This window comes from Batrachochytrium dendrobatidis (assembly GCF_000203795.2).
Source record: "Batrachochytrium dendrobatidis JAM81 unplaced genomic scaffold BATDEscaffold_2, whole genome shotgun sequence".
Taxonomy (NCBI): domain Eukaryota; kingdom Fungi; phylum Chytridiomycota; class Chytridiomycetes; order Rhizophydiales; genus Batrachochytrium; species Batrachochytrium dendrobatidis.
The window spans coordinates 1,663,022-1,686,654 of NW_006281100.1; the positions used below are offsets into that span (position 1 = coordinate 1,663,022).

The 23,633-nt window shown below is 38.5% G+C and overlaps 5 protein-coding genes across 5 annotated transcripts; 3 read left to right on the plus strand and 2 right to left on the minus strand.

Annotated features, from left to right (window-relative positions):
* Positions 1-203: 203 nt before the first annotated feature.
* On the plus strand, positions 204-5,252 carry BATDEDRAFT_23156 (uncharacterized protein; the record flags this gene model as incomplete). Its single annotated transcript, XM_006676650.1, has 21 exons — positions 204-325; positions 402-480; positions 530-751; positions 834-871; positions 1,036-1,095; positions 1,180-1,281; positions 1,375-1,627; positions 1,707-1,920; positions 1,989-2,206; positions 2,281-2,443; positions 2,516-2,617; positions 2,689-2,751; positions 2,848-3,009; positions 3,261-3,385; positions 3,465-3,592; positions 3,709-3,853; positions 3,921-4,019; positions 4,111-4,299; positions 4,379-4,579; positions 4,650-4,830; positions 4,900-5,252. The coding sequence occupies 21 exons, from the start codon at positions 204-206 to the stop codon at positions 5,250-5,252; spliced, it is 3,219 nt and encodes a 1,072-aa protein (XP_006676713.1).
* A 499-nt stretch (positions 5,253-5,751) lies between these two features.
* BATDEDRAFT_36670 (fatty acid alpha-hydroxylase) lies at positions 5,752-7,110 on the plus strand (the record flags this gene model as incomplete). Its single annotated transcript, XM_006676803.1, has 4 exons — positions 5,752-5,839; positions 5,946-6,570; positions 6,647-6,792; positions 6,912-7,110. 4 exons carry the CDS (start codon positions 5,752-5,754, stop codon positions 7,052-7,054), a joined length of 1,002 nt encoding a protein of 333 aa, XP_006676866.1. The 3' UTR covers positions 7,055-7,110.
* Positions 7,111-7,632: 522 nt separating this feature from the next.
* On the minus strand, positions 7,633-8,866 carry BATDEDRAFT_86377 (uncharacterized protein; the record flags this gene model as incomplete). Its single annotated transcript, XM_006677026.1, has 2 exons — positions 7,633-7,790; positions 7,855-8,866. 2 exons carry the CDS (start codon positions 8,864-8,866, stop codon positions 7,633-7,635), a joined length of 1,170 nt encoding a protein of 389 aa, XP_006677089.1.
* Positions 8,867-9,186: 320 nt separating this feature from the next.
* Positions 9,187-17,356, plus strand: BATDEDRAFT_86709 (DNA polymerase epsilon catalytic subunit; the record flags this gene model as incomplete). Its single annotated transcript, XM_006676907.1, has 16 exons — positions 9,187-9,495; positions 9,616-9,741; positions 9,831-9,926; positions 10,000-10,154; positions 10,237-10,376; positions 10,455-10,648; positions 10,712-10,798; positions 10,905-11,039; positions 11,107-11,226; positions 11,314-11,375; positions 11,455-11,656; positions 11,710-11,895; positions 11,969-12,055; positions 12,144-12,238; positions 12,353-14,145; positions 14,241-17,356. The coding sequence occupies 16 exons, from the start codon at positions 9,187-9,189 to the stop codon at positions 17,354-17,356; spliced, it is 6,903 nt and encodes a 2,300-aa protein (XP_006676970.1).
* Positions 17,357-17,563: 207 nt separating this feature from the next.
* Positions 17,564-19,118, minus strand: BATDEDRAFT_23160 (uncharacterized protein; the record flags this gene model as incomplete). Its single annotated transcript, XM_006676651.1, has 2 exons — positions 17,564-18,349; positions 18,432-19,118. The coding sequence occupies 2 exons, from the start codon at positions 19,116-19,118 to the stop codon at positions 17,564-17,566; spliced, it is 1,473 nt and encodes a 490-aa protein (XP_006676714.1).
* Between the last annotated feature and the right edge of the window lie 4,515 nt (positions 19,119-23,633).

Consider the following 23,633-nt stretch of genomic DNA (forward strand, 5'->3'; position numbering starts at 1 on the left):
GAACCAAGTAGATCCGCAAGTGCAGGACGACTACGAGCACATTGCTGTCATCACGTGTAGCAATGGTTTCCTACTTGGACTTTGTTTAAACTACTTGCAATAGTAAATTAAAATACCATGAAAGGTATGACTTTATAAATACATTGAATACACTATTTGCTAACATCACTCTTATCTTGGGTTGATAATGGACGTGTATTGGCATGCATATCTTGTCATTCAATTGGAATTGTATAGTAGATGCATACGAATCATCATTCATACTGAAAGACGAAAATATCCAACTTAAAAAACAACTAAGAGAAAAAGAAGATGCTGCTAAAAGGTCGTTTTAATTACTTTTGGTTTAGTTGAATACCGTCTGTGTTGCTCACCATTGTGTTAATGTCTGGATGATATAGATTAGCTACAAAAGTTCAGAAACTAACCCAAGATTTATCACACCAGCGTACAACTGGCGTTTTACAGAGTAATTTAAATGTTTAATGATTCAAATACTTGAAACTTCTATACACACTTTTACTTATAGTTGCATTCGATTCTAGAATACTCTGGACCGAGGGAACCAGATATAAGCAGAAGAGATGCACGAGATACACAGGAGCTTGTCAACGAACTTCGAAAACAAGTCGAGTATCTTGGAAAAAACAATTCAACGCTAAAGACTAAACTTGGATTTTTTAAAACACTCCATGAAGCTGAAACTCGAAAAAGAACACCTTACGATCATATTCCTCCTCGTGTGGTCACTGTAAGTCGCATTAATTGGTTCAAGCGTCGTGTACAAGATTGTTCCAACATAAAATACTAATTATACACACTTGACTATTTAGTCAAGTCGAACACCAGCTGGAAAAGGAATTCGTCATGGGTAAATAAATACATGCACAAGTATTATATCTAGAAAAACGCTAATCAACATGATCATACTCTTTAAACAATGCCATCACAATTTATTCAGTAAGTTACAAAATGTGGTACCCAATATTTACGATTCAGATGAATTTCTAACTGTACGATCATCCATGTATGTAGCTTTAAAAGTACTACTCCAACACAAAACTACGAAGAGTTGACACTAGAGCTACAACAACAGTAAGCTCGTTCACTCATAAACTTTACAACATATTTACTCTGTGCAGTCAAACTCAATCCATGTCAACACTATTGTTTAATTAGACAGCAACTGATTGGAGCGTTACGAGGAAAATTGGCGGAAACAGATCGTGAATTGAAAATATCTAAAGAATCTGTTGATCAGATTCAAACAGACCATGCAAAGTGAGTGTCAGTGCGTAGTTTGTAATTTATTCAGTGTAAATTCCAGCAAGAATAACCAAGGCTGATTTAACTTTTTTTAAATTTATATTCTAGAAAGCAGCATCAGGACGATATTGATCGAATGGCCTTGCAGTTTGAAATCAACGAGCAAAACAAACACATTGCAGGGATTAAAGAAAAATACGATTCATTAGATGAAGCGCATCGACTTCTTACAGCATCTCATAATGAACTTGCCAATGTTAGTGAAGATCTAAGCAAAAAATTGCAAGTTGAGAGGCAAAAGGCAGATCATTTAGAGCATACTTTGCAAAATAGTGCAATTCAGCATCAAGCAGAATCAGAGGTGAATTGATTTAATTTGAAAAAATATCACATCGTGAAACTCGGCAAAGGTGCTAACCACAGTATTTACAAACGTTTAGCTTTTGTCAATAATAGAAGATTTACGCAAGGAAAAGTGTCTGGTTGAAGAGGAACTTCAAAAAGTGTTGAAAATTCAATTCAATACCAATCGTAGTCAAGAGTACCAGCAGGAAATACTAAAGCTTAAACGACAGCTTGCTGATTATGGAGTCCAAGTTCAGGGGTTACTGGATGATAAAGTTGGACTAAACAAGAACGTTGAGGATTTGAATGGTGAGTGGTTTTACAAATTGACTAATTGCCCACAACTTCAACCCAAATATTGACTTTTTTTGTTGCAGCCAAATTAGAACAGCTTAAAAAAGACAAAATAGATTCAGATGCATCACTATATAATGCGCAACATGAAATTGAATCTCTCAAAGAGCAACTAAAACTATTTAGTCGTAATGGTGAAATCTCTTTAAATGACATAGAAGAAGCTCTTACCATGGTCAGGCTCAAGCGCGAACGAGGATTAACACTTGATTTCTTAATTCAGCTTGATACGGCTGCCAAAGTAATGCATTTAAATGTGTTTTTAACAATGATTGGCATTTTATTGATATCGAGTATCAATACACTTGAATATAGGATACCAAGGCACTTCAACTTCTTCGCGTTCAGTTTGCAGATTGTGCACAGGAACTGGAGAAATCAACTAAATTACTGATGATCCAAGAGAGTATCAATCGCGATTTGAAAGTAGAACTTGCACAGTTTCAAAAGCAATTCACTTGCTTGAAAAATGAGTACGGTAAGCAAAACAAAGTATTCAGTTTTATTCAAGTAGTATGCCATTGTAACATGTGTTGTATTTAAATTTCAGAGCTGCGCCTTGAAGAAGATTCTCAACTACTAGATCTTCGTGGTCAACGTATTGCAGCACTTGAATCTCAAATCAAGGACATAGTATATGGCGTAGCAAAATGTAAGTTTAATCAAATTATGAGTAAAAAGGTATTGCCGGGCTATCTGGTTTAATATTTTTATAATCACTAGTACCGCCAGGAATTGATTTCCCGAAACAGGATGACGTATCATCATTTGACTCGCTTGTTCAGGGTAAAAACACTTGATTGTATTATGACTAAAGTTGTATGAGCTACAAAAAGCAATAGCCAGACATTTGTATTTTAACTAGTGAATTGTTGTTTGTAGGTCAAACCGCTATAGAGATCAATATTGATACAGGACTGTTTTCAAAAGAGGGACAACAACATTTACTACAAACTTTGCCTGTTCTTCAAAATGTTGGAGACAGTATCACCATGTTTGTTGCTGTCGACTTTTTCGAGTTTGAAACCGAGTTTTCTGGCCTTGGTTTGTCATGGAAACCACGGTTCAACCATACCATGAGGTGGATTATATAATTTGAAAACAACTGGCTTGTAAAATTGAACATTTTACTCAAATATCTTTATGCACAGATTTAATATCAATGCAGATGACTATCTGTTATCCTATCTTCAAACACGACGTGTCACGCTCAAGCTGTACTACACCAACGCAACCGACTTTTTTTTACTTGGGCTATGGTTTGTATAAATGCTCTATTTGAATTGATATATAAGAAAAGTGCATCCAACTGACAATGGTTACAATGATTGCCAACAGTCAGGTAAATCTAAAAGAGTTTTTGGATGTTGAAGCATGTACTAAGCGAAAATACTATGCAGATATTATGGCGGCGGACAAGGTTAGAGTGTTATTAATTCCATCTTGCTTGTTGAAACTGGCGTAAAATTGATTGCTGCTAAACCAGTGCATTGGTAAAGAATACAATTATAGGAAAGCTTGATTTTACGGTGCAGATGCTAGTACCAATGACACTTGCAGTTCGTGCATTTAAAGAGCGTACAGTGGCTCTTAATCTATTAAAAATTAATGATTCGACTGTCAAATGGTAATTGAACACCCTCGAGTAGACAAAAACAGTTTGGTCAATATGAGTGCTTGTAAATATATGATGTTACTGATACAATTTCCGCGATTTATCGTGCTTATACATCATAATATTAGGGACACACATAAATCTCGGGAAAAACTAAATGAGCTTGTGATTACTTTAAAATCTGGCGAATTTCTTAAAACTGGTCCTACTACTGGAGAGCCAAAAATATATGGAGTCATTTTCTTTGGATTTCATACTCCTGTATTTACCACTGTATGTAACTGTGTTGTTAATGATAATTGAATACAACTGTAACTCACCTGGTTTTATTTATTTTTAGCCGACTGTCTGTGGAACACATATTCCAACTTTCAACCTTGTGCATACGATCCCGTTGATTATGTCTTCTGATTTGGATCGGTATCTAAGAACTGAAAAGGTGATGCATGCTCAAGCCCAAGCTTTGCCATTTGACTTTTAAAAGCGTGTTCGACCTTTTAAACAGTTGAATTTTTGTTGATAAACTGTAGTGTGAGATTGTGTTTTGCGATGAAGACTATGATATATTCTATGGAAAAGCCACCATATATCTTGACCCGTTATCTCGCGGTGAGGCTATTGAACTTGTTTCGGAGCTACAGAGTGAGCGTGGCTCGTCTTGTGGAACCATTTCACTGTCTATGAAATGGAAAGATGAGTATTTCATTGACGCGACGCCGGTATGCATATTCAGTATTGAGCATCTGTTTTACTAGCTGTTGAAATAGCTTTGTTACTAAAATCAACATTGGGGTTTAGATTGTTTCACTTTACGAGTTTCAACGCAAAGTAGACGAACCTCAACTTGCATCATCTATTGTAATGGGTGAGCCCGATGAAAAGCAAGCCTGTCAATCCGATCAATCACCTTTGCCTCCTTTACCCGTGGTAGCACTTGAAAAGATCAACGACATGCCATTATCTGATCAGGATAGAAAGCTTATTCCGCATACTAGCAGTGTAAGTGCATACAACAATATATTGGTGGGTAATGATTGACAGAATATCAGATTGCTTATCAACTATGTAGATACATGTCAAGGTTCATAGTTTTGAAATGGATTTGGACAATCCTGCAGTGAAAACGTATTTTTCAAACATAACTCAAGTATTTGTCAGTTTTGATTTTCTGGGATATCCACTCGAAGATATGGAAACCAAATCAGTTGTTTTAGGAGATTCCAGTATCGTATCATTTGACTATTCCAAAGGTAAAACACTTGAAAAACGTTTAAAGTATATAAACTGTCTAACATGGATTGATGCCATTTAACGGATAGATTTTTTACTGGATGCAACATCGCATTCCAAACATCGACATGGATTGATTGAATTACTAAAGTCGGCAAATCGTGCCAAGGATTCAGCCATCAAGAGTCCTGAGATTGCATTTACAATTGTACAAGAACCATCTGATGTGCAGAATGGGAATGAAAATCAAGAATGTGTTGATGTTGGTTTCTGTACGCTCGGCTGGGATTTTCTTGTTCAAAGTAGTGCATCCAACAAAAATGGACCAATTGAAGTCAAGTTGGCAGCAGTCGATTCCAGTGGTTTATTAAATCTCGGAAACCTCTTGGTTTCTATTCACATCAGTGAGGATGTTTTTCAAGGGGCAGAAGTCGGAGCCTAGTTTTATTAGCAAGGTATTATTTGCTACGGTATTCACGTAAAATGGAACACTTGTATTTATCTTGCAGTCACTATTCTGCTTCAAAATAAACAGTGTTTGAGTTTTTGTTATACTTTCTACTACACACTGCGTTTTTTAAACAACCTCCATCATATGATGTTGGCAATTAAACTCTTTGTTGTATCGAAAAGATTTGGATACGTCCACACTCTAGTTCAAGTGAGCAAGGATGACACATTTCAAAAACACGATTGTTTCGATATGAATCACACAATGCTTGTGATGAAAGAAGACTGAACAAGTGGAGTTTACAGAAAGACTAAACAAGTGGAGTTTACGGAAATAAGCGCGGAGAAGACCGGCCAATTCAGGGAATTCGATGAAATGTTATTAGTAAATTGGTGGAAACTGGTGGAAACTGGAGCCAATCATGAGACTGCTTTGTCAGGGTTATTAATGTTCCATTGTGTGAGTACAACTTGGAACATCTTTCAACACTATGACTGTGTCAACCACATTTTTTACTCTTGAAGAGGTTGCTGCAAACCACAGTTCTAAATCACTCTGGGTCATCAGAAACAACAAAGGTGACTTGCATCTTGTCGAATGCGTATTTGCAGTTGGACACCACGCATTGCATTCAATGGTCGACAGTTCAACAATAGTAGACTAACTCGATTTGTTGCATATCAGTGTATGATATTACTCATTTTATAGATGACCATCCTGGCGGTGGTGAGATTTTGTTACAGTTTGGAGGCAAAGACATTACCCAAGCCATGCATGACCCAAACGAACACATGCACTCCGAGTCTGCCTATGATGTGCTGGAAGACTTTTATATTGGCGAAGTTGTCCAATCTCAAAGAACAAAAAAATCCCTAGTTAATGATACTACTGCCTCCAACAAGTCTGTGGATCCTTTTATTGATATTCACAAGCCCATGGTTTACCAAGTTTGGACCAGTAATTGGTCCAAGAGCTATTATCTTAAAATGGTTCATATTCCTCGCCACGCCAAGCACACTGCTCCCTTCTTTGGAAGTAAATATCTAGAGGTGTTTACCACCACTCCCTGGTGGCTTATCCCTATCTTTTGGGTTCCCATTGCATCATACTGTATGATAGATGCCTTAAGAACCCTGTCTCCAAAAGTCGGTCTTGCCTGCTTTATAATGGGCCTGCTTAATTGGACTTTTATCGAGTATGGGTTGCATCGCTTTTTGTTTCATGTTGACGAGTATTTGCCCGATAATCGGGTTGGCATCACGATGCATTTTTTAATGCACGGAGTCCATCACTTTTTGCCCATGGACAGGTATATATGATAGGGATCTAGTACGGGTTTTGGTTGTATATAAATGTACTGATATTTATGCGACTTTTATTTTCAGATGGCGTCTTGTCATGCCTCCTGCTCTTGGCTTCGCCTTGGCATACCCTATATGGTGGCTCTATGTTTTGAGCTTCCCTGGAGGATTTGGCCAAGGCATGATGTCTGGATCCCTGATTGGCTTTGTCATTTACGATTTGATACATTGTAAGCTTTCTACTTTTACGAATATTTCACTCTTGAAAGCAGAATTTAGCTTTCAGATATCATTGCATAGCGACACCTTGCTGGTCTATATCACTAAACTTTTTGACGTGTTTTATTAGATTACCTTCATCACGGCGGTCAATTCATTTCTCATCTCAAAGAAATGAAATCGTATCATATGGACCATCACTATAAGGACCCTAATCTCGGTTTTGGAATCACTTCCAAGTTATGGGACTACCTTTTTTCTACCACTCTCTAAATCATACTCGACCTTATTTTTCATTGAATATATCAAATAAATATAATTTTGATTACAACTGTTGCTTGACAATATACTGCACTGCACGGCATTTAACCGTGTTTTGGTAATCAATTTAAATGCAGCTTGAGACTTTATTTTAGCAATTACCAAGCAGAGGAATGGGTTTAGGTGCGTAGTAATCCAGTAACTGAGTTGATGTTTTTATCACGAACAAAATGTTCCAACTTGAACTTGTAGCTGGCGCGTTTGGCAGCACCAATATCATCCACAAACGGTAAATGCAGCCATCTCTCCTAGACATACCAAATAAAATTAGTCATTGATCTATCAAATTTAAATTCAATTATACGTGACTGTTTTATGAAACCATGCCTTTTCTGGCTGAAAAAAATGGCTTTGCTCTGATGCCTGCACTGTAGCGTGAGTTGAATGATGCCATTCTCGATTAGCAGAGTATCGTGTATTAGCTTGTTGAGTGAGCTGGTTAGATTCCGACTTGTTTTTCGTTGGGTTCTGATGAGAGCTGCTAAATTGACAACCATTAGATTTTCAAGTTGGTATTTTTATCAAACTTTTCAATTGTGAATAAATGATATTGCTTGCCTTTGGGATCTCCAATTTCCTCCTTGTATTCCTATAACATCTCTGATACTTTTCGGTGCTTCTGGATCAATTGGGATAGATTGTTTCAATTTAATATCCACTGTAGATGCTGGAGCCAATGTTGGAAAAACTACAGTATTTAAAAATTAGGGTTGCAAATAATCAAACATTGTTAAACAAATGACAGCTATTACCATTTGAAATAGTTTGAGCTTCAACATCAGATTTGTTGGTTAATGTATGAATATTTTTAGCAGATTCTGTTATTGACGATCCTAGCATAAGCTTTTTGGCTTCACCATACCCATGGTGTGCAGCTGGATAAACGGGACAAGCTGATTTTGAAGTAACAGTATCAAACATGGCTTTGAGGAAATGTAACCGATTGGACTTGCCATATGTCGTTCGTCGACATCGAGAGATATATGCCATTGTATTGTAAATTGCTCCAACATCGAGTTCCGAGCCGTTTAATTTCCCCACTTTTCGAGTATCAATAAGATGGTTTATTTGACTGTCATCTTTGGTAGTAGTATGCAAAGTATCTTGTTTTTTGATTTGAGTCGAGTTGTTTTCAATTTGCTCTGTCACCACACCTTGTGCATGATCAGCATTGATTTCAAGTAAAAGTGGTGCAGGAAGTTGTGTTCCAGTATTATTGACAATGAAGGTCTCATCAAGCTGAGTTTGTACGGCTTCATTTTGTTTTTTAGCGTGTACCGCCATCTTTTTTGAAGTGGTCTTGGCAGTTTGAGTTTGTAGACTTGATGAGTTGCCGAGTTTCGCGTTTCGTCGAGTATCGCGTCGCTCATGCCGTGTTGATTTGAGTGAAAGAGAATTGTAACTAGGAACCATGTCAATAAATGCAGTTTCAGGACGTACTGGTAACATCAATGGTTTCCTATACATGGGTTTTTTAATATCCCGTTGCTGTATTAATTGTGTGCCGGTCATGTCTTTAGATTCGTTAGTTTTACTTTTTATGCCAGCATGACGAGATCGAGCTGTAGTTGATTTTAGTTTGTGTAAATGAGTACTGTTTGAATAATCGAGAGGATCCAATGGTATCTGGTCTAAGGAATCGTTTGTACCATGACTATCGCCAAGCGTAAACGGACGAAACGTGATGCTGGTCAAATCTGGAGGCTGAAATGGTTTTGAAGCTGTCAATGGACGTCCATTTGATTTGGCTTTTGCTAGACTCATTTCTTTCGATCAGAATGAGATTGAGAATGGGAATGAAAGCATAGTATATTGTCACGTGATGAGTATTGGATGAGATTTGAATTTGGACTCGTTTCATTCGACACCAAAAATCTAAAGTTGTCGACAGCGGTTAAGCCATTCCATCCAAGACAAATACTGATTGTATCAAGCTGACACACCTTGCAACTATCTAGTATTTTTATATTGGATTGTCTGGACATATTTGATTCTTTGAATTTTACTAGGATAGAAGCAAACTTGGCATTCCGACACATTCGTTCGGACATTATTTAATCAGCAGATTTTGACATTATAAATCAATGTCAGCCAACTATCGCAAAAATCATAAACCTGCTTCTGCAACTACTCGCTACAATTCTCGTCAGAAGGGATCCAATCCATCTCATCAATCCTCTGCTTTTGATCATGACATGGAAGACATGGCTGGTGTCCAGCACGCTACAGGTCTTCGTATGACAGATGGAAAAAAGGAATCTGTTTGCGATATAGAAAAACTAGCCAACAATGTCGAGTTTGCAACACTAAGAGACGATTTGGACGAAAAGATGGGATTCGCTCGGTTTAGAGAAGGTCCAGAAAAACTTGGCTGGCTAGTAAACATTCAACCCGTAAGTCGAATGCAGACTATTTACGGACATTGGACATTTTCTAATTCAACTGTTTTTATTCAACTACCACATTATACACTTTTCATGAATCTTGTTGCATATCAATCCACTATAATACAGACAACAATCGCGGATAGTGAATGTCCAACAGGAAAAGCTGGTTTGGACATGTATTTTATTGAAGAGGATGGAATGACATTCAAAGCCACACTGCTTTACGAACCATACTTTTTTGTCATTTGCAAGGTTTGTTATTATATACCCGACGATAATTGTATATTGTATTAGGTTTAAAAGTTGATTTTGACTTGATCTGTAATAATTCGCGGCAATAGCCTGGAACCGAAACTGACGTTGAAGAATATATCAAGAGAAGATTTCAACGTAATTTACTTTCCATTTGCAGAGTTGTCAAGCAAGATCTCACTTTGGTACGTAAATATTCAAATCGGCTGTTTACGATATACTGTGAATAGTATACTCAACCTTGTGTATATATTCTAGGCAAATCATCTTGTATCTCAACAGCGATCACTGTTAAAACTGAGTTTTTGGAATGTTCATCAACTCAAGACTGTTAAAAACGGACTGTTTCAAGTGATTGAAAAAAGACACGGCTTAACTGGCAGAAAGGGGTTTCATAATGACGAGTTTTTAGAGTAAGAGTTGCATTTATTTAAACCTGGGATCAAACCCAATTTACAATCAGTCTAATCCACTAAACTAAACTCGTGGAAACAGTGAAGTATACTCTACATCCGGTGGATTATCAAATGCACAAGGGACAACGACTTGTCGTGGATTGAATGTTGGTGAAGATGGAATTCTTGAACTTCGTGAATATGATATCATGTATTACACTCGTGTGGCCATTGATTGCCGTAAGTATGAGTGTGTGATTTATTTAAATCATTCGATTTGACTAGTTTAAACCAACTAGCTATTTTTCATGATTCTAGAGGTGCGCATAGGATTGTGGTATGCCGTTTCTGCTGCAGCTGGAAAAATCACCGTTACTTCTAGACCAGAGATGTTACATCGTGCAGAACCAGTGATTTTAGCTTTTGATATTGAGACTACAAAACTCCCACTAAAGTTTCCAGATTCTCAAATTGATTCAATCATGATGATTTCATACATGATTGATGGACAGGTTTGTGCAGCCTGATGTTTTGGGTTTTCAGAGAAACGTGGCTAATCGCTTATACTATCCTAGGGATTTTTGATTGTTAATCGAGAGATTGTCTCCAAAGATATTGATGATTTTGAGTATACTCCAAAGCCCGAGTATCAGGGGAATTTTGTTATTTTTAACGAACAAGATGAGGCAGGCAGTTGATTTTGAATTATTTTGTTACCAAACTATGCATATATGCTAACTGTACATGTTGTGCTGTTTTTGCTTACAGGCTAGTTTACTTGGTCGATTTATCGAGCATATTCAAGTTTCTCGACCTACTGTTTTTGTCACATACAACGGCGACTTTTTTGATTGGCCATTTGTTGAAGACAGATGCAAAGTGCATAATATTGATCTGTTCATGGTAGGTATTTTATAATAATGTAGATTGTATTTAAAAAGCATATTTTGATTTGATTGTTTTTAAATAGGAAATTGGATTTAGTAAAGACTCTAGTGGCGAGTATAAATCACGTACTGCCATCCACATGGACTGTTTTGCGTGGGTCAAGCGTGATAGTTATTTACCACAAGGAAGTCAAGGTTTAAAGGTACAGTATTGATTGGTTTTACAGCATGCGGAATTGCTATTCAATATGATTCCTACTTTTTAATCAAATAATGGTTTACAATTTCAGGCTGTTACCACTCACAAACTTGGCTACAATCCCATGGAAATTGATCCAGAAGATATGACTAGGTAATTAGCAGTTTATGTTTTTAAACTCAATTCATTTTGTATTTACAATTCAAGCTGTTTTTGTTATGGGTTTGACCAGATTTGCTGCCGATCAGCCACAAGTATTGGCACAATATTCCGTCTCTGATGCCGTTGCCACCTATTATTTGTATATGAAATATGTGAATCCATTTATCTTTTCATTATGTACTATTATTCCTATGAATCCGGATGACGTTTTGCGTCGTGGCTCTGGAACACTTTGCGAGCATTTACTCATGGCAAGTTGTTCAACAAAAACAGTGTTGATGCTACTGATGTTTTGACACATTTTTGCCAATGGTTCTATTATTAGGTCGAGGCAGTCAAAGCCAATGTTGTAATGCCAAACAAACACTCGGAAAAAGGTGGTAAACTATTTGAAGGGCATCTTCTTGAAAGCGAGACTTATGTAGGCGGTCATGTTGAAGCATTGGAAGCTGGTGTATTTCGATCAGATATCCCCACCAATTTTTCTCTGGTTCCAGAAGCTCTACGCCAAGTGAGTAAATGTCTGACTTGTTGAATTGCGTGTAAATTTTTGTTTGCTTATCATTTAAATCTACTTTTAATAGCTCATTGATGAGATTGACGAGGCTCTGACCTTTAGTATTACTGTCGAACACAAAGTTTCAAAAGACGATGTGCTCAACTATGCCGAAGTACGTTGTGCTTGCCAAATCTATTATTCTTTTAGTTTCAGCTGCACTTTTATTCATGAGCAACAAGCTGATAAATGTTGTCATATAGGTTAGGGACAGTATTATAGATAAACTTGACATGCTTTGCGAAACTCCACAGCGAAACGAAGAACCATTGATTTATCATTTGGATGTTGCGGCAATGTAAGTGATCCATTTAAATATACAGCAGTTTAAGATACTACTGCAACTATTCTATTATTGAAAGCAATTTACTTGTACTAAGTTTTGGACTTTGTTTAATATTTAACCTGATAGGTATCCCAATATTATTCTTACAAATCGGTTACAGCCCAATGCGGTAGTCGATGAATCTGTATGTGCAGCATGTGATTTCAATGAAGGGCCAGATTCAATCTGTCAACGTAACATGACATGGTCATGGCGTGGCGAGTATTTTTTGGCCTCACGTGGCGAGGTTAACATGATTCAAAATCAATTACAACAAGAGCAATTTGTAGTCCCATCCAACATTTTTGAACCATCCAACACCGTTACTAAAGCATTTCACGAACTTCGAATAAACGAGCAAGACACTCACTTAACGAAGCGAGTTTCCGAGTATAGTCGTAAAGTGTATGGACGTGCTCATGAAACCAAAGTGGTTGAAAGAGAATCTATTGTGTGCCAGCGCGAACATCCGTTCTATGTCAATACTGTCCGTGATTTTCGCGATCGTCGATATGAATACAAGAGCTTGCATAAATCGTGGAAGGGAAAGTTGGATGCGCTACTTAAAACTAATGACTTGCCAGCTGCCGATGAAGCCAAGCGTATGATTATTATTTACGACTCACTTCAACTTGCACACAAGTGCATTCTCAATTCGTTTTATGGATATGTTATGCGTAAAGGTGCTAGATGGTTTTCAATGGAAATGGCTGGCATTGTGTGCTTGACAGGTGCAAAGATTATCCAGCTTGCTCGAACAAGAGTGGAAAAGCTGGGCCGACCACTTGAATTGGATACAGACGGTATTTGGTGTATTCTTCCTAAATCATTTCCGGAAAACTTTAAGCTTAAACTTAAAAATGGCAAAGAACTTTTTATTTCATACCCGTGTGTGATGCTTAATCACCTGGTGCATGCCGAATTCACCAATCATCAGTATCAAGATTTGATCGAGGACAAGTATGTCGTAACCAGCGAAAACAGTATCTTTTTCGAAGTGGACGGCCCATACCATGCCATGATCCTACCAGCATCTACACAAGAAGACAAACTGTTGAAAAAAAGATATGCTGTGTTCAATCACGACGGATCATTGGCTGAGTTGAAGGGATTTGAAGTCAAACGTCGCGGTGAACTCAAACTTATCAAGAATTTCCAAAGCAGTATTTTCAAAGTGTTTCTTGAAGGAACATCACTCAAAGAGTGCTATACAATGGTGGGTGCTGCAGCCAACAGGTGGTTGGACATTCTTTTTAGTAAAGCTGTGGATCTATCAGATGCTGAGCTGTTTGATTTGATTTCTGAAAATCGCAGTATGAGTAAAGCACTCGACGAATACGGTGCCCAGAAATCTACTTCAATCAAAACCGCTCGTCGACTTGCAGAGTTTCTTGGTGACCAAATGGTCAAAGATAAAGGTTTGGCATGTAAATTTATCATTTCTGCCAAGCCATACGATCTACCCGTGAGTGAACGTGCTATTCCAATAGCAATTTTTCAAGCCGAGTCGAGTGTTCGACGCTTTTTTCTTCGAAAATGGCTCAAGGACAGTTCGATCATAGAAGTCAACATTCGAGATATTTTGGACTGGCAGTATTATATTGAGCGATTTGGTAGTGTGATTCAAAAACTGATTACTATTCCTGCTGCCATGCAGCAGGTTAGTAACCCAATTCCACGGGTTCGACATCCTGATTGGCTTTTGAAGCGTGTGTCTGCTCAGGAGGATAAGCTCAAACAGCGACGCATCACGGACGCATTTATCAAAGTGGACAAACAGACGTTTATTAACAACTACTCTGCAGAAGCCACAGAATCGGCAAAGTTGATTAAACCTTTAAACCTTTCTATCGAGGATGACGGGTCAGACATTCTTGATGGTAAATTTTTGACGAGGTGTTCAATCATCGTGTTAATATCTGTTAGATACTTACTAATCCTACTGTATTTTTGATGCGACTGATACCACCATTAGAATTAACGCCGGAAGAAAGAACTGAGCTAGTTGAAACAGATTACTTACAATGGCTTGCAATTTCCAAGCAGCGATGGAGAACAAAGCAACTAGCACAGGCTGAGCTCAAACAGGCTCAAGCAAAAGGTGCTCGGAACTCTAGCAACATAGATATTGCTGAAACAGCCAAACCTAAGCGACGTATTGGATCCACAGTATATACCACGTATGCGGGTCATTCATCCAAGCGTTTTAAAAGTGGGTCGTCTACTTCTGCAACAATGTATGCAGGTTCATCAGGAGTACAACTTTTGGAGATTGTCGAAAGTGAGATTGCAGGAACATTTATACTATGGGTTCTTTTTAGTTCTGGAATTCAGCAAGTTCGTTTGAATGTTCCTCGTCGATTATACATGAACAGCAAAGTATCTGATCCGGGTAAACTTCCTAATCATCCACAGCTGACTGTTACTAAGCGATCCAGAATACTTCCGAGAAATCATACTTGTCACCACCTTTATGAGCTGGAAATGCCCGAATCGTTTTATATAGAAAATAATTCGCTTTTTGCTGCACTTTTTAATCATCCTGACGTTGATGGTGTATATGAAACCAATGTAACGCTCCTGTTCCGAGCCTTGATCCAAATGGGTTGTTTATGTGAGGTGTCTAAAAGTAGTCGATCAATGGGCGGTACGATTGGCGGAATATCTAGCATGTTGTCTTTTTCTGATATCAAAAGTGACGTAACTACTAGCCGGCATTCGTATCTGGACTCGATGCATAAGCTGAATTTTTGCTATTTGTTTCATGCATCAAGTGGTTCACGCCAAGTGATTGGACTGTTTTTGATCCCAACCAGTCACTGCCATGTCATTATTGTCGACTCGGGTAACAACCGAGACGCGGTTCCGAATGTGCAACGCATGTACTCGAGCATGCTGGCCAATTCCGCGGCCGACACCAGAGGCTCAATCAACTATCCCGAACAGCTTGAAATCACAACAACCATTTACCAAACAGAAGCTCGAGCATTTGCAGCTGTCAACACACATTTGAATAACTATTTTGATCAACGTCGTGGAGCAACGGCGCTTGCTATCCAATCGGCATCCTCCAGAAAATATTTTGAAAACGCTGGCATAACTGCAATCCGTAGCGTGCCAATTATAACTGTTCCGAGTCATAAAAATGATGTCCAGTTTCCACCAATCGGCTGGCAGCAGCACGGACTTCGTCGCATGTTTGGACATTTCCTCAATCTAGACGATTTTATCACAGATCGCATTAAATTAGCTCGATATGCAGACATCCCGCTTTGCAATATTGAAAGTGATTATACCATGTTTCTTAGTGATGTGTTTATGGCACGACGACTCACAAAAGCAGATGCACTGTTATGGTTTTCGTTGTCTGGCAAGCCCGATCTAGGTGGTGCTGAGAATGAGGATACCCATTTTGCATATGCTGTTCCGACTAATCCAGAAATCAACAAGCCTGGATCGTTTTCATCCATGTGCATTGAGATGGATATATGGGATCTAGCACTTAATACGATTTTGCAAACCGATCTTTTACACGATATGGAAAACCCAATTAGCAGCACATCATATAATCAACATCAAGTAGTAACATCAATGCAATTGGATCACTCAGAGAAGCTTGGCGATACATCAGCCAAGATGATCAAAGAGGACTCGTATGATGAGCAAGGCACCCTTACGCTCTCTATGCTAGATGATGCTGATAGAGATACTATTTCTCGTCCCGTCTATAATGTGTTTCGTGGCATGATTAAAGGCTGGATGGATGAAGTACGTCGTAAGAATCGATTTGCTTCGCATCTTCTTGAACACCTTTATCGGTGGATCACATCCCCATCTGCAAGATTTTTTGATCCAGCCTTATTTCGGTTTGTTCATGATTTGATGAAGCGAGTTTTTTCGTCACTTGTAAACCATCTTCGTAAACTTGGATCCGAGGTCATCTACGCATCGTTTGAGAAAATTGTTGTGAGCACAAACAAAATGACATTGCCCAATGCAGTGGGATATATTGCCTATACGGTTGCTGCCATGTCCAAACGCGATTTGTTTGCACATATAGAGATTAAACCTGTAAGGTTTTGGCGACATATGATGTGGATGGATGTGTTCAATTGGGCTGGGATTGAACTGGTGCAGAACGAAAGTGACGGAACCACACATGTTGACAGTGCCCATGCTTTTAACAAGGAAAACATGGACGAAGAAAATGCCAGAGTAGACATGAAATGGAGCATGATTGATGGTCTTCCCGCTCGACATCAACACGAGTTTATGCGACTTGTTACAGAATATTTGGATTCTGTGCGAGTGTGTCATGCTACCACGCGGTCAGCGCTAGTTGAGCACGTCAGTAAACTGCTTCAAACCACTTTCAAGCGACAGCTGATGACTGTTGTGAGAGAGTTTTCAAAAACTGTTACCAAAAAGTCTATTTCACCTGCCAGCACTAATGGAAAGAGCGAATCCACTTGGGACAATGGATCGTATAACCGCACATTCAAAGATGCCAACCTGGAATTTGTAAAATTGATTTCGGCTGTATTGGGATTGGATGAGCAGCTTGAACCTCAAGTTCGAGCACTCAAACGCGATCTTTTGAGTATTCTCGGTGTTACACAGTTTAGTAAATCTGCAGTGTTTGCTCCTGCACAAGAGCGTCTTGTTCTCCACCAAGTTATTTGTGAGTTTTGTTCGTTTTGTCGCGATTTGGATTTGACAAGGGATTGCGACTTTCATGTGTTGGAAGACATTGAGGATGACACTGTACCTCGTGCAGAACAAAATCCATTTTGGGCTTGTAGTGCATGTCATATGGAGTATGATCGACTGTCTTTGGAACAGCGGCTGGTGGACACTGCTATAAAGAAAATGACAGTATGGCAGTTGCAGGACGTACGATGTACGAATTGTCGGTTTGTCAAAGCAGAAGATCTTCGCAATAGTTGTCCGCGCTGTACAAGCAAGGTAGTCACTGTGCAGAATATAAACGAGATGTTATTTATGTTCAAAGAACTCGAGTTAATCTCGCACAAGCACGGAATGGAAATGCTAAAAGAAGTTGCAGCCTTTTCTAAAATGGCGCTTCAGTAAATGTATGGTTTTAAAGTATCAAATAAATATAAAGTCAAAGTAGTATAAAGTGAACTATCGTCATGTTTAATCAAGTAGTATTATATTGTTTTCTTGTAAGAATAACACGTATTGGTCTGGTTGAAAAAGAATCTATTCAATCAATTATTTGTATAATCATACACGTTTAGTGATTTAGTACTCGAGGTAAAGAAAAGCACTGAATAACTATCCAATATGACTAGCAACATTTGCTTCGCCAAGAACATTCTTCAAGTATGTGATTGTTTCTACTCTAATCTGTGGATTAGACGATACATTCAGCATTAATCCACTACTTTTAGAAGACGGGTGATTGTTTAAATAGGCCTGTATTCCTTCATGCAATCCCGAACCGCGAACATTTGGACAAAGTGAAATATCCAAGTACTCTAGTGCTTTAGATGCAGATAAAACCGCTTGCACAATATTGTCTGTTATACCAGGACAGCTTGAAGCTATAAACCGTTTAATATGACCTAGTTTAGATGCAAATGGCAATAATGCAGACGAAGTGAGTCGTGGACACTGAGAGATATTTAAATCAACGATGCGATCGCATACGCCGTCCATGATCATGAAAAGTAAAACTTGGTCATTAATTTGAGCACTTCCAGGAATGTGAAGAGTGGAGAGAGAATCACATAACTGCAAGATGTACAAGATGCACTGTGATGTGAGTTCTGGACAGTCGCGCATACTTAAAGTTGATAAAGAAGAGCAGCCTTCAGCAAAAATGAGAAACGAGTCTTGGATTGACAAGTTTTTAGGCAACGACAGATTCAGCGAGTCTATCTTGACAGATTCAAGCCGCTTAAATAATGCAAGATGCAGTAATGTATGGCGAGTGAGTAGACGACAACGAGACAAGTCGATGGCAATGAGGGATTGACACCAGAATCCAGCCAGGTATTCAATTACTGAATCAGAAATGGAGCAACCAGCCAATCCGAGCTTGACCAAACTGCACTGCATCTAAATAGTTTATTTTGAAATACCAGAAAAAAACAAGTCAGAGTTTAGAATTTACAAGATTAAGAGCCAGTCTTTAAACCACCTTTTCCAAATGAGTGAATGCGCTTGAAGTGACGGCAGTGCAGTTTGTAATGTACAATTCTTTAAGATGAATACAGCGAATTAACAAGATTCGTAAAGAAAGAGAGTCCAACTGACGCATAGTATCGAGTGTCAGCGATGCCAGATTTGGAGCGGATCGAGCCAAATCCACAAGCGTAGAGCCAGATATCTTTGAGTTGTTTGTCAGGACAATAGTGGAAAGACCAGCCAGTCTGTAAGAACGGAACGGAGCCAAACTTGTAGCAGTCAAACGACTGCATTCTGGAACAATCAGCAACTGTAGAGTCTGTCTGCTCCTGCGAGCAAGCCATTCCAGCATCTGGTTAGATATTCTGAGTTTTGACCTGGACGAAGCCAAGAAGGAACAGTCCAGTTTAGACCAGAGAGTGGGATTGTCCATCAAAACTCTTCTCCATCGTTTGCATACATGCGATGCTCGAACAAGGTCCAAGACAAGCAGTTGTTTCAACACCATGCACAACACTTCAATAGGCAATCCCAGCATATATGCCGTGTCCATTGAAGTACTGACTGCAGTATCTGGCAGGTTAGATGGTTCTTGATGCATTCTTTTGTGAGTCTCAGTAGCTTGCAAAAGCAATCTATCTACAGAAATATTAAAGTTGGATGGTTTCCATTTGCAAGCATCAGCAGCCTGTACTGCCATGCTGATGCTTTGCAGTGCCAATGTCTTGTGTCCGACTCGTAACAATAAACGAGCTGTTTGTAGATACAAACTGGACAACAGAGTCGATCCAGCTGGCAGTGAAGCAATCCGTTTAAAAAGAGTTTTAATGCTATTATTAATCGTCAATCTGTCTTCCATTCTACTCAAAACTATAAGAATTAACTCGATATTATCGGGTTAAAATGTAAAGAATTACTTTTAAACCATTTCAACTATTTCTTGAATGGATCGTTCCCATTCAGTCACTTGGCTAACTAGTCCTCCTGCAAAACATCTTTCTGTTCGACTAGAAGATCCTTCCAGTCCATCTAGCAGTCCTAGTACTGCAGTGTCTGTTCATGCATCTGAGTTGAAGCCATCTGCTCATTCTCGGACTAATTTAAATAATTTAAAGAGTACATCTGCAGAGTATATTCATACTGCATCCACATCTGAACCCTTCTTGGATTCTTCTATTCCTCGATGCTTCTCTGATCGACTTCCTACATCACATACACAAAGAAAACGTCGTAGAGCTGTCCATTTAGAATATGAACAGGATTCTTCTCGCTCTTCCAGTCTTGGATTTTCTTCTTTGTTAAGAGAGTGTCAGAGTGCATTTGTAGATACTAATCAGCGCAGCAGTAAACCTCTTGAACCAGTTTCATCAATTGTTCATTCTCAAAATACTGTCAAGCAGCCACATCAAACCTCAGATTCAACCCTTCCAGAATCTTTACTTGTTTCCTCTGCCAAAAAAATTGACTTTCAATCCCTTGAACAGAGTTCAACCAATATTGCAGATTCAAACATATTTCATAACAATCTTGACCGTTTTTTAACTAAAAATCAATCAGATTCAGTATCTACATTAACTGCCACATCTAAACTACCCACAACCACTTTGGTCACTCCACATTCATCTCTAAAAAAGGCATGTCAATACTATACTGGATTTGTATAAATGTCATACTGAAATCTATGTGTTAACATGCGTTGTTACACTACCATTTTAGGATCAAGGATTTACTCGACTTGTCGTGTTGGAGTCCATCATTCGAGCAACACCAGGGATACCCAATGCTTTTGAAAAGGTTGGTTGTTTAGTTTTGCAACTTGGAAAATGCATTTTGTACTTTAATGAGGAATTAAGACCTAGTCTTGATCCAATTGGATCGGTGTTTGTTTGGAATAGGCTGTACGTGTTTTGGACGAGGATTTAGAATACGAAGTGTTGGTTATTTTAAGGAATGAATGGCAATCGACTGAACTTTCACCAGGTACTTATTTTATCAAGTGAATACTGTCATGATCTTGTCACTTTTACCAACTTTTATTTTAAATCATTTTGAATGCAAATACGGTGGCTATAAAATGACTGTGCAGGCGACTACATTCATGTTACTGCCAAATCGCACAATGGAAAAGAGTTTATTGTAGATTCTGAAGCTGGGTGTATTATTGTGCATCCCGATCACCTTGTCACGGTTACCGCAATATCTGAAAGCTTTTCATGTCTTCGTCGAGCAATCATAAAAAGTAAAGTCAAATTTCGAAGTACTAATGCACATATTATATTTGGTAGTATTATCCACGAACTTTTTCAGGAAGCACTTCGACAACGCAACTTTTCTCCAGAATTTTTAGACAAAATGTGCATTGCTATATTGTTGAAAAACACTGATGAACTATACGCTATTTCCATGACTGAGGAAATAGCATTGGACGAAATTCGTAAAATGATTGGTCCAATGTGTGAATGGGCTCAGTTATTTCTTCATGACAAACTGCGCGATTCTTCAGTGCTTAAATCTCAACCTCCATCCGTATATACTCCTTTGCTTAAAAATCAGTTTCAAGTGGACTCTATTGTTGATATTGAGGAAACAGTACTATCACATAAATATGGCATCAAGGGTCAAGTGGACGTATCAGCCACTGTTCGATTTGGAAATCTACAAGCACCTGCAAAACTTGTTCCAATTGAACTTAAATCCAGTAAGCGTATAAACCACTTGGACTCACATCGTGCTCAAACTATGATGTACTCTCTTATTATGTCCGACATGTACGGCCAAGAGATTCTCAACGGTGTACTGGCGTATATTTGTCGTAATGAAAGTCTTTCTGTTCCACTTCACTGGAATGAAATTCGAATGATGATTATTATGCGGAATATGCTTGCCACACATAGTGTGAGTCGCGGTCGAGCTGGACAACAACTTCCGTCTGTCATTCAAAACGAATGGATTTGCAGCAAGTGCTATATGTTGGACACGTGCATTTTATACCAAAAGGTATCTCATACAACTCTTTATTCTGCTTGAATTTATTCCAAGTGCTATTTGATTATTCATAATTTTGATATACTGCTAGAAAGAGGGTCGAGATATTACCGAGTTTGGATCGAGTCGAGAATTCACTGAGCGATTGGCGCACATCAATTCTATTCACATATCATTTTTTAAGAAATGGGACACGCTTATTACTTTGGAGGAACCTAATATTGAAGAGTTTTCACGCGAGTTTTTTACACTATCTAGCAATGATCGTGAGCTGATTGGCCGGTGAGTTGTGTTGGTATTTTTTGGTTGAATTTATACTTGCAAATGCATTCATGTTTTCAAAAACTAATGCTTGTCAACACACACCGCCATTTGTGTATGATTACCTAAATGTAGATGTGTTGGGATGCTAAACGTTGCTTGTCAAACTCGCCCCGTTTTTGGAGTAGACGTATCAGGCAAATCAATTTACACGCTAAAAAAGGCTGATCAAAACGATTCAATCAATACACTCAATTGTGAAATGTTTGAGGGAGATCCAGTCATACTTTCAGTCGAAGGAAGTCGAAATCGACTAGGAACTGGAAATATTGTCACCATCGACCAAAACAATATAGTTATTGCTACTTCTAAGCCGCTTAGCACTACTGCATTGAAGCAAGATACATTGTGTCGACTGGACAAGGATCAGTTTTCTTCAGGAAGCAGCACCGTACGATACTATTTGGCGTCGATTTTCACTGAACAGAGATTCTTTAAAACTCGACAGCTTGTAGTAGATCTTACACCTCCACAATTCAATTCAACCATTGTCAAGAAAGCTTTTGTAGATCATGTCAATGCATCTCAGATGAACGCTATTGATCACGTATTACGAGGTAGTTGTCGAGCATGCAAACGACACTTTTCTAATTGATTTGGAGTTGACTTGCGCATTTTAACGCATTGTAAATATGTAGCTCAAGACTACGCGCTTGTTCTTGGAATGCCTGGAACAGGAAAAACAACCGTTATTAGTCATATTTTGGATATTTTGGTCAAAAGTGGAAAGTCTATTCTTCTTACCTCATATACCCACTCTGCTGTTGACAATATTCTTCTTAAAATCAAATTTAAAGAAATCGAGTTTTTACGAATTGGTGATTTTAACAAGGTAATCATACTATTTTTTACACTGGCGATATCAACGTGAATTTTAAATCTACTAATCATACAAACTGTATCTATACACAGGTTCATCCTGATCTTAAAAGTATTGTATCTATGCAGCGAAAAAAAATCACAACTGTTGCTCAAGCTGAACAGTACTATTCCAACGTCCCTATTGTAGCGTCTACATGCTTGGGACTAAGCCAGTAAGCATACGTTGTTGATTTTGTTTAATTCGAGTTAAAAAAAAACACTGTTTTGATCATGCAATGTAAACTAATTATTTAATTAGTCCCATATTCTCCAAAAGAAAATTTGATTACTGCATTGTTGACGAAGCGTCGCAGATTATGCTTCCAGTGTGCTTGGGACCTATTCGTTTTGCAAATACGTTTATTTTAGTTGGCGATCACTACCAACTTCCGCCTATTGTAAGTCAAGTATCAAACAAATTTATTTACAGCCCTGTCTGACATCAATTCGTGGTGCATGTGCCTAATTAGACAACACAACGCTCATCATGGAACGAGCCGCCTTTATCGCTTTTTCGATACTTATCTGAAGCACATCCATCAGCGGTGGCAGTTCTTGAGCAACAGTATCGCATGAATAAGGATATTGTGCGCCTATCCAGCACAATCATCTATAATAGCAAGCTTAGATGTGGATCCGATTTTGTTGCAAACCAAACGATCCATCTTCCACTTTGGGATCAATGGAAAGTTGATGCACATTCTTTTTTGATGGAGCCCAACATACAATGCATGTCATTGGACGAGTGTTGGCTGGCGCATACGCTTAAACCAAGGTAGATTTATGTTGGAATATAGACCAAAATGTGTTTGATTTTGTGTTGGCATAACCACAATTGTGTTTTATCCAATGACTTTTAGCAACGCAGTAGTATTTTTGAACACGGATGCAGTTCCTGCGTTGGAGGTTCGAGCATTGCAATTTATTCAAAATGAGATTGAAGCTTATCTTGTTCAGCAGGTATTGATTATTTCTGCGGTTTATTTTTTGTATATCTGCCACTCCAACTCTAACCATGCATACCTTGGTTTCTATTCTATGTAGGTGG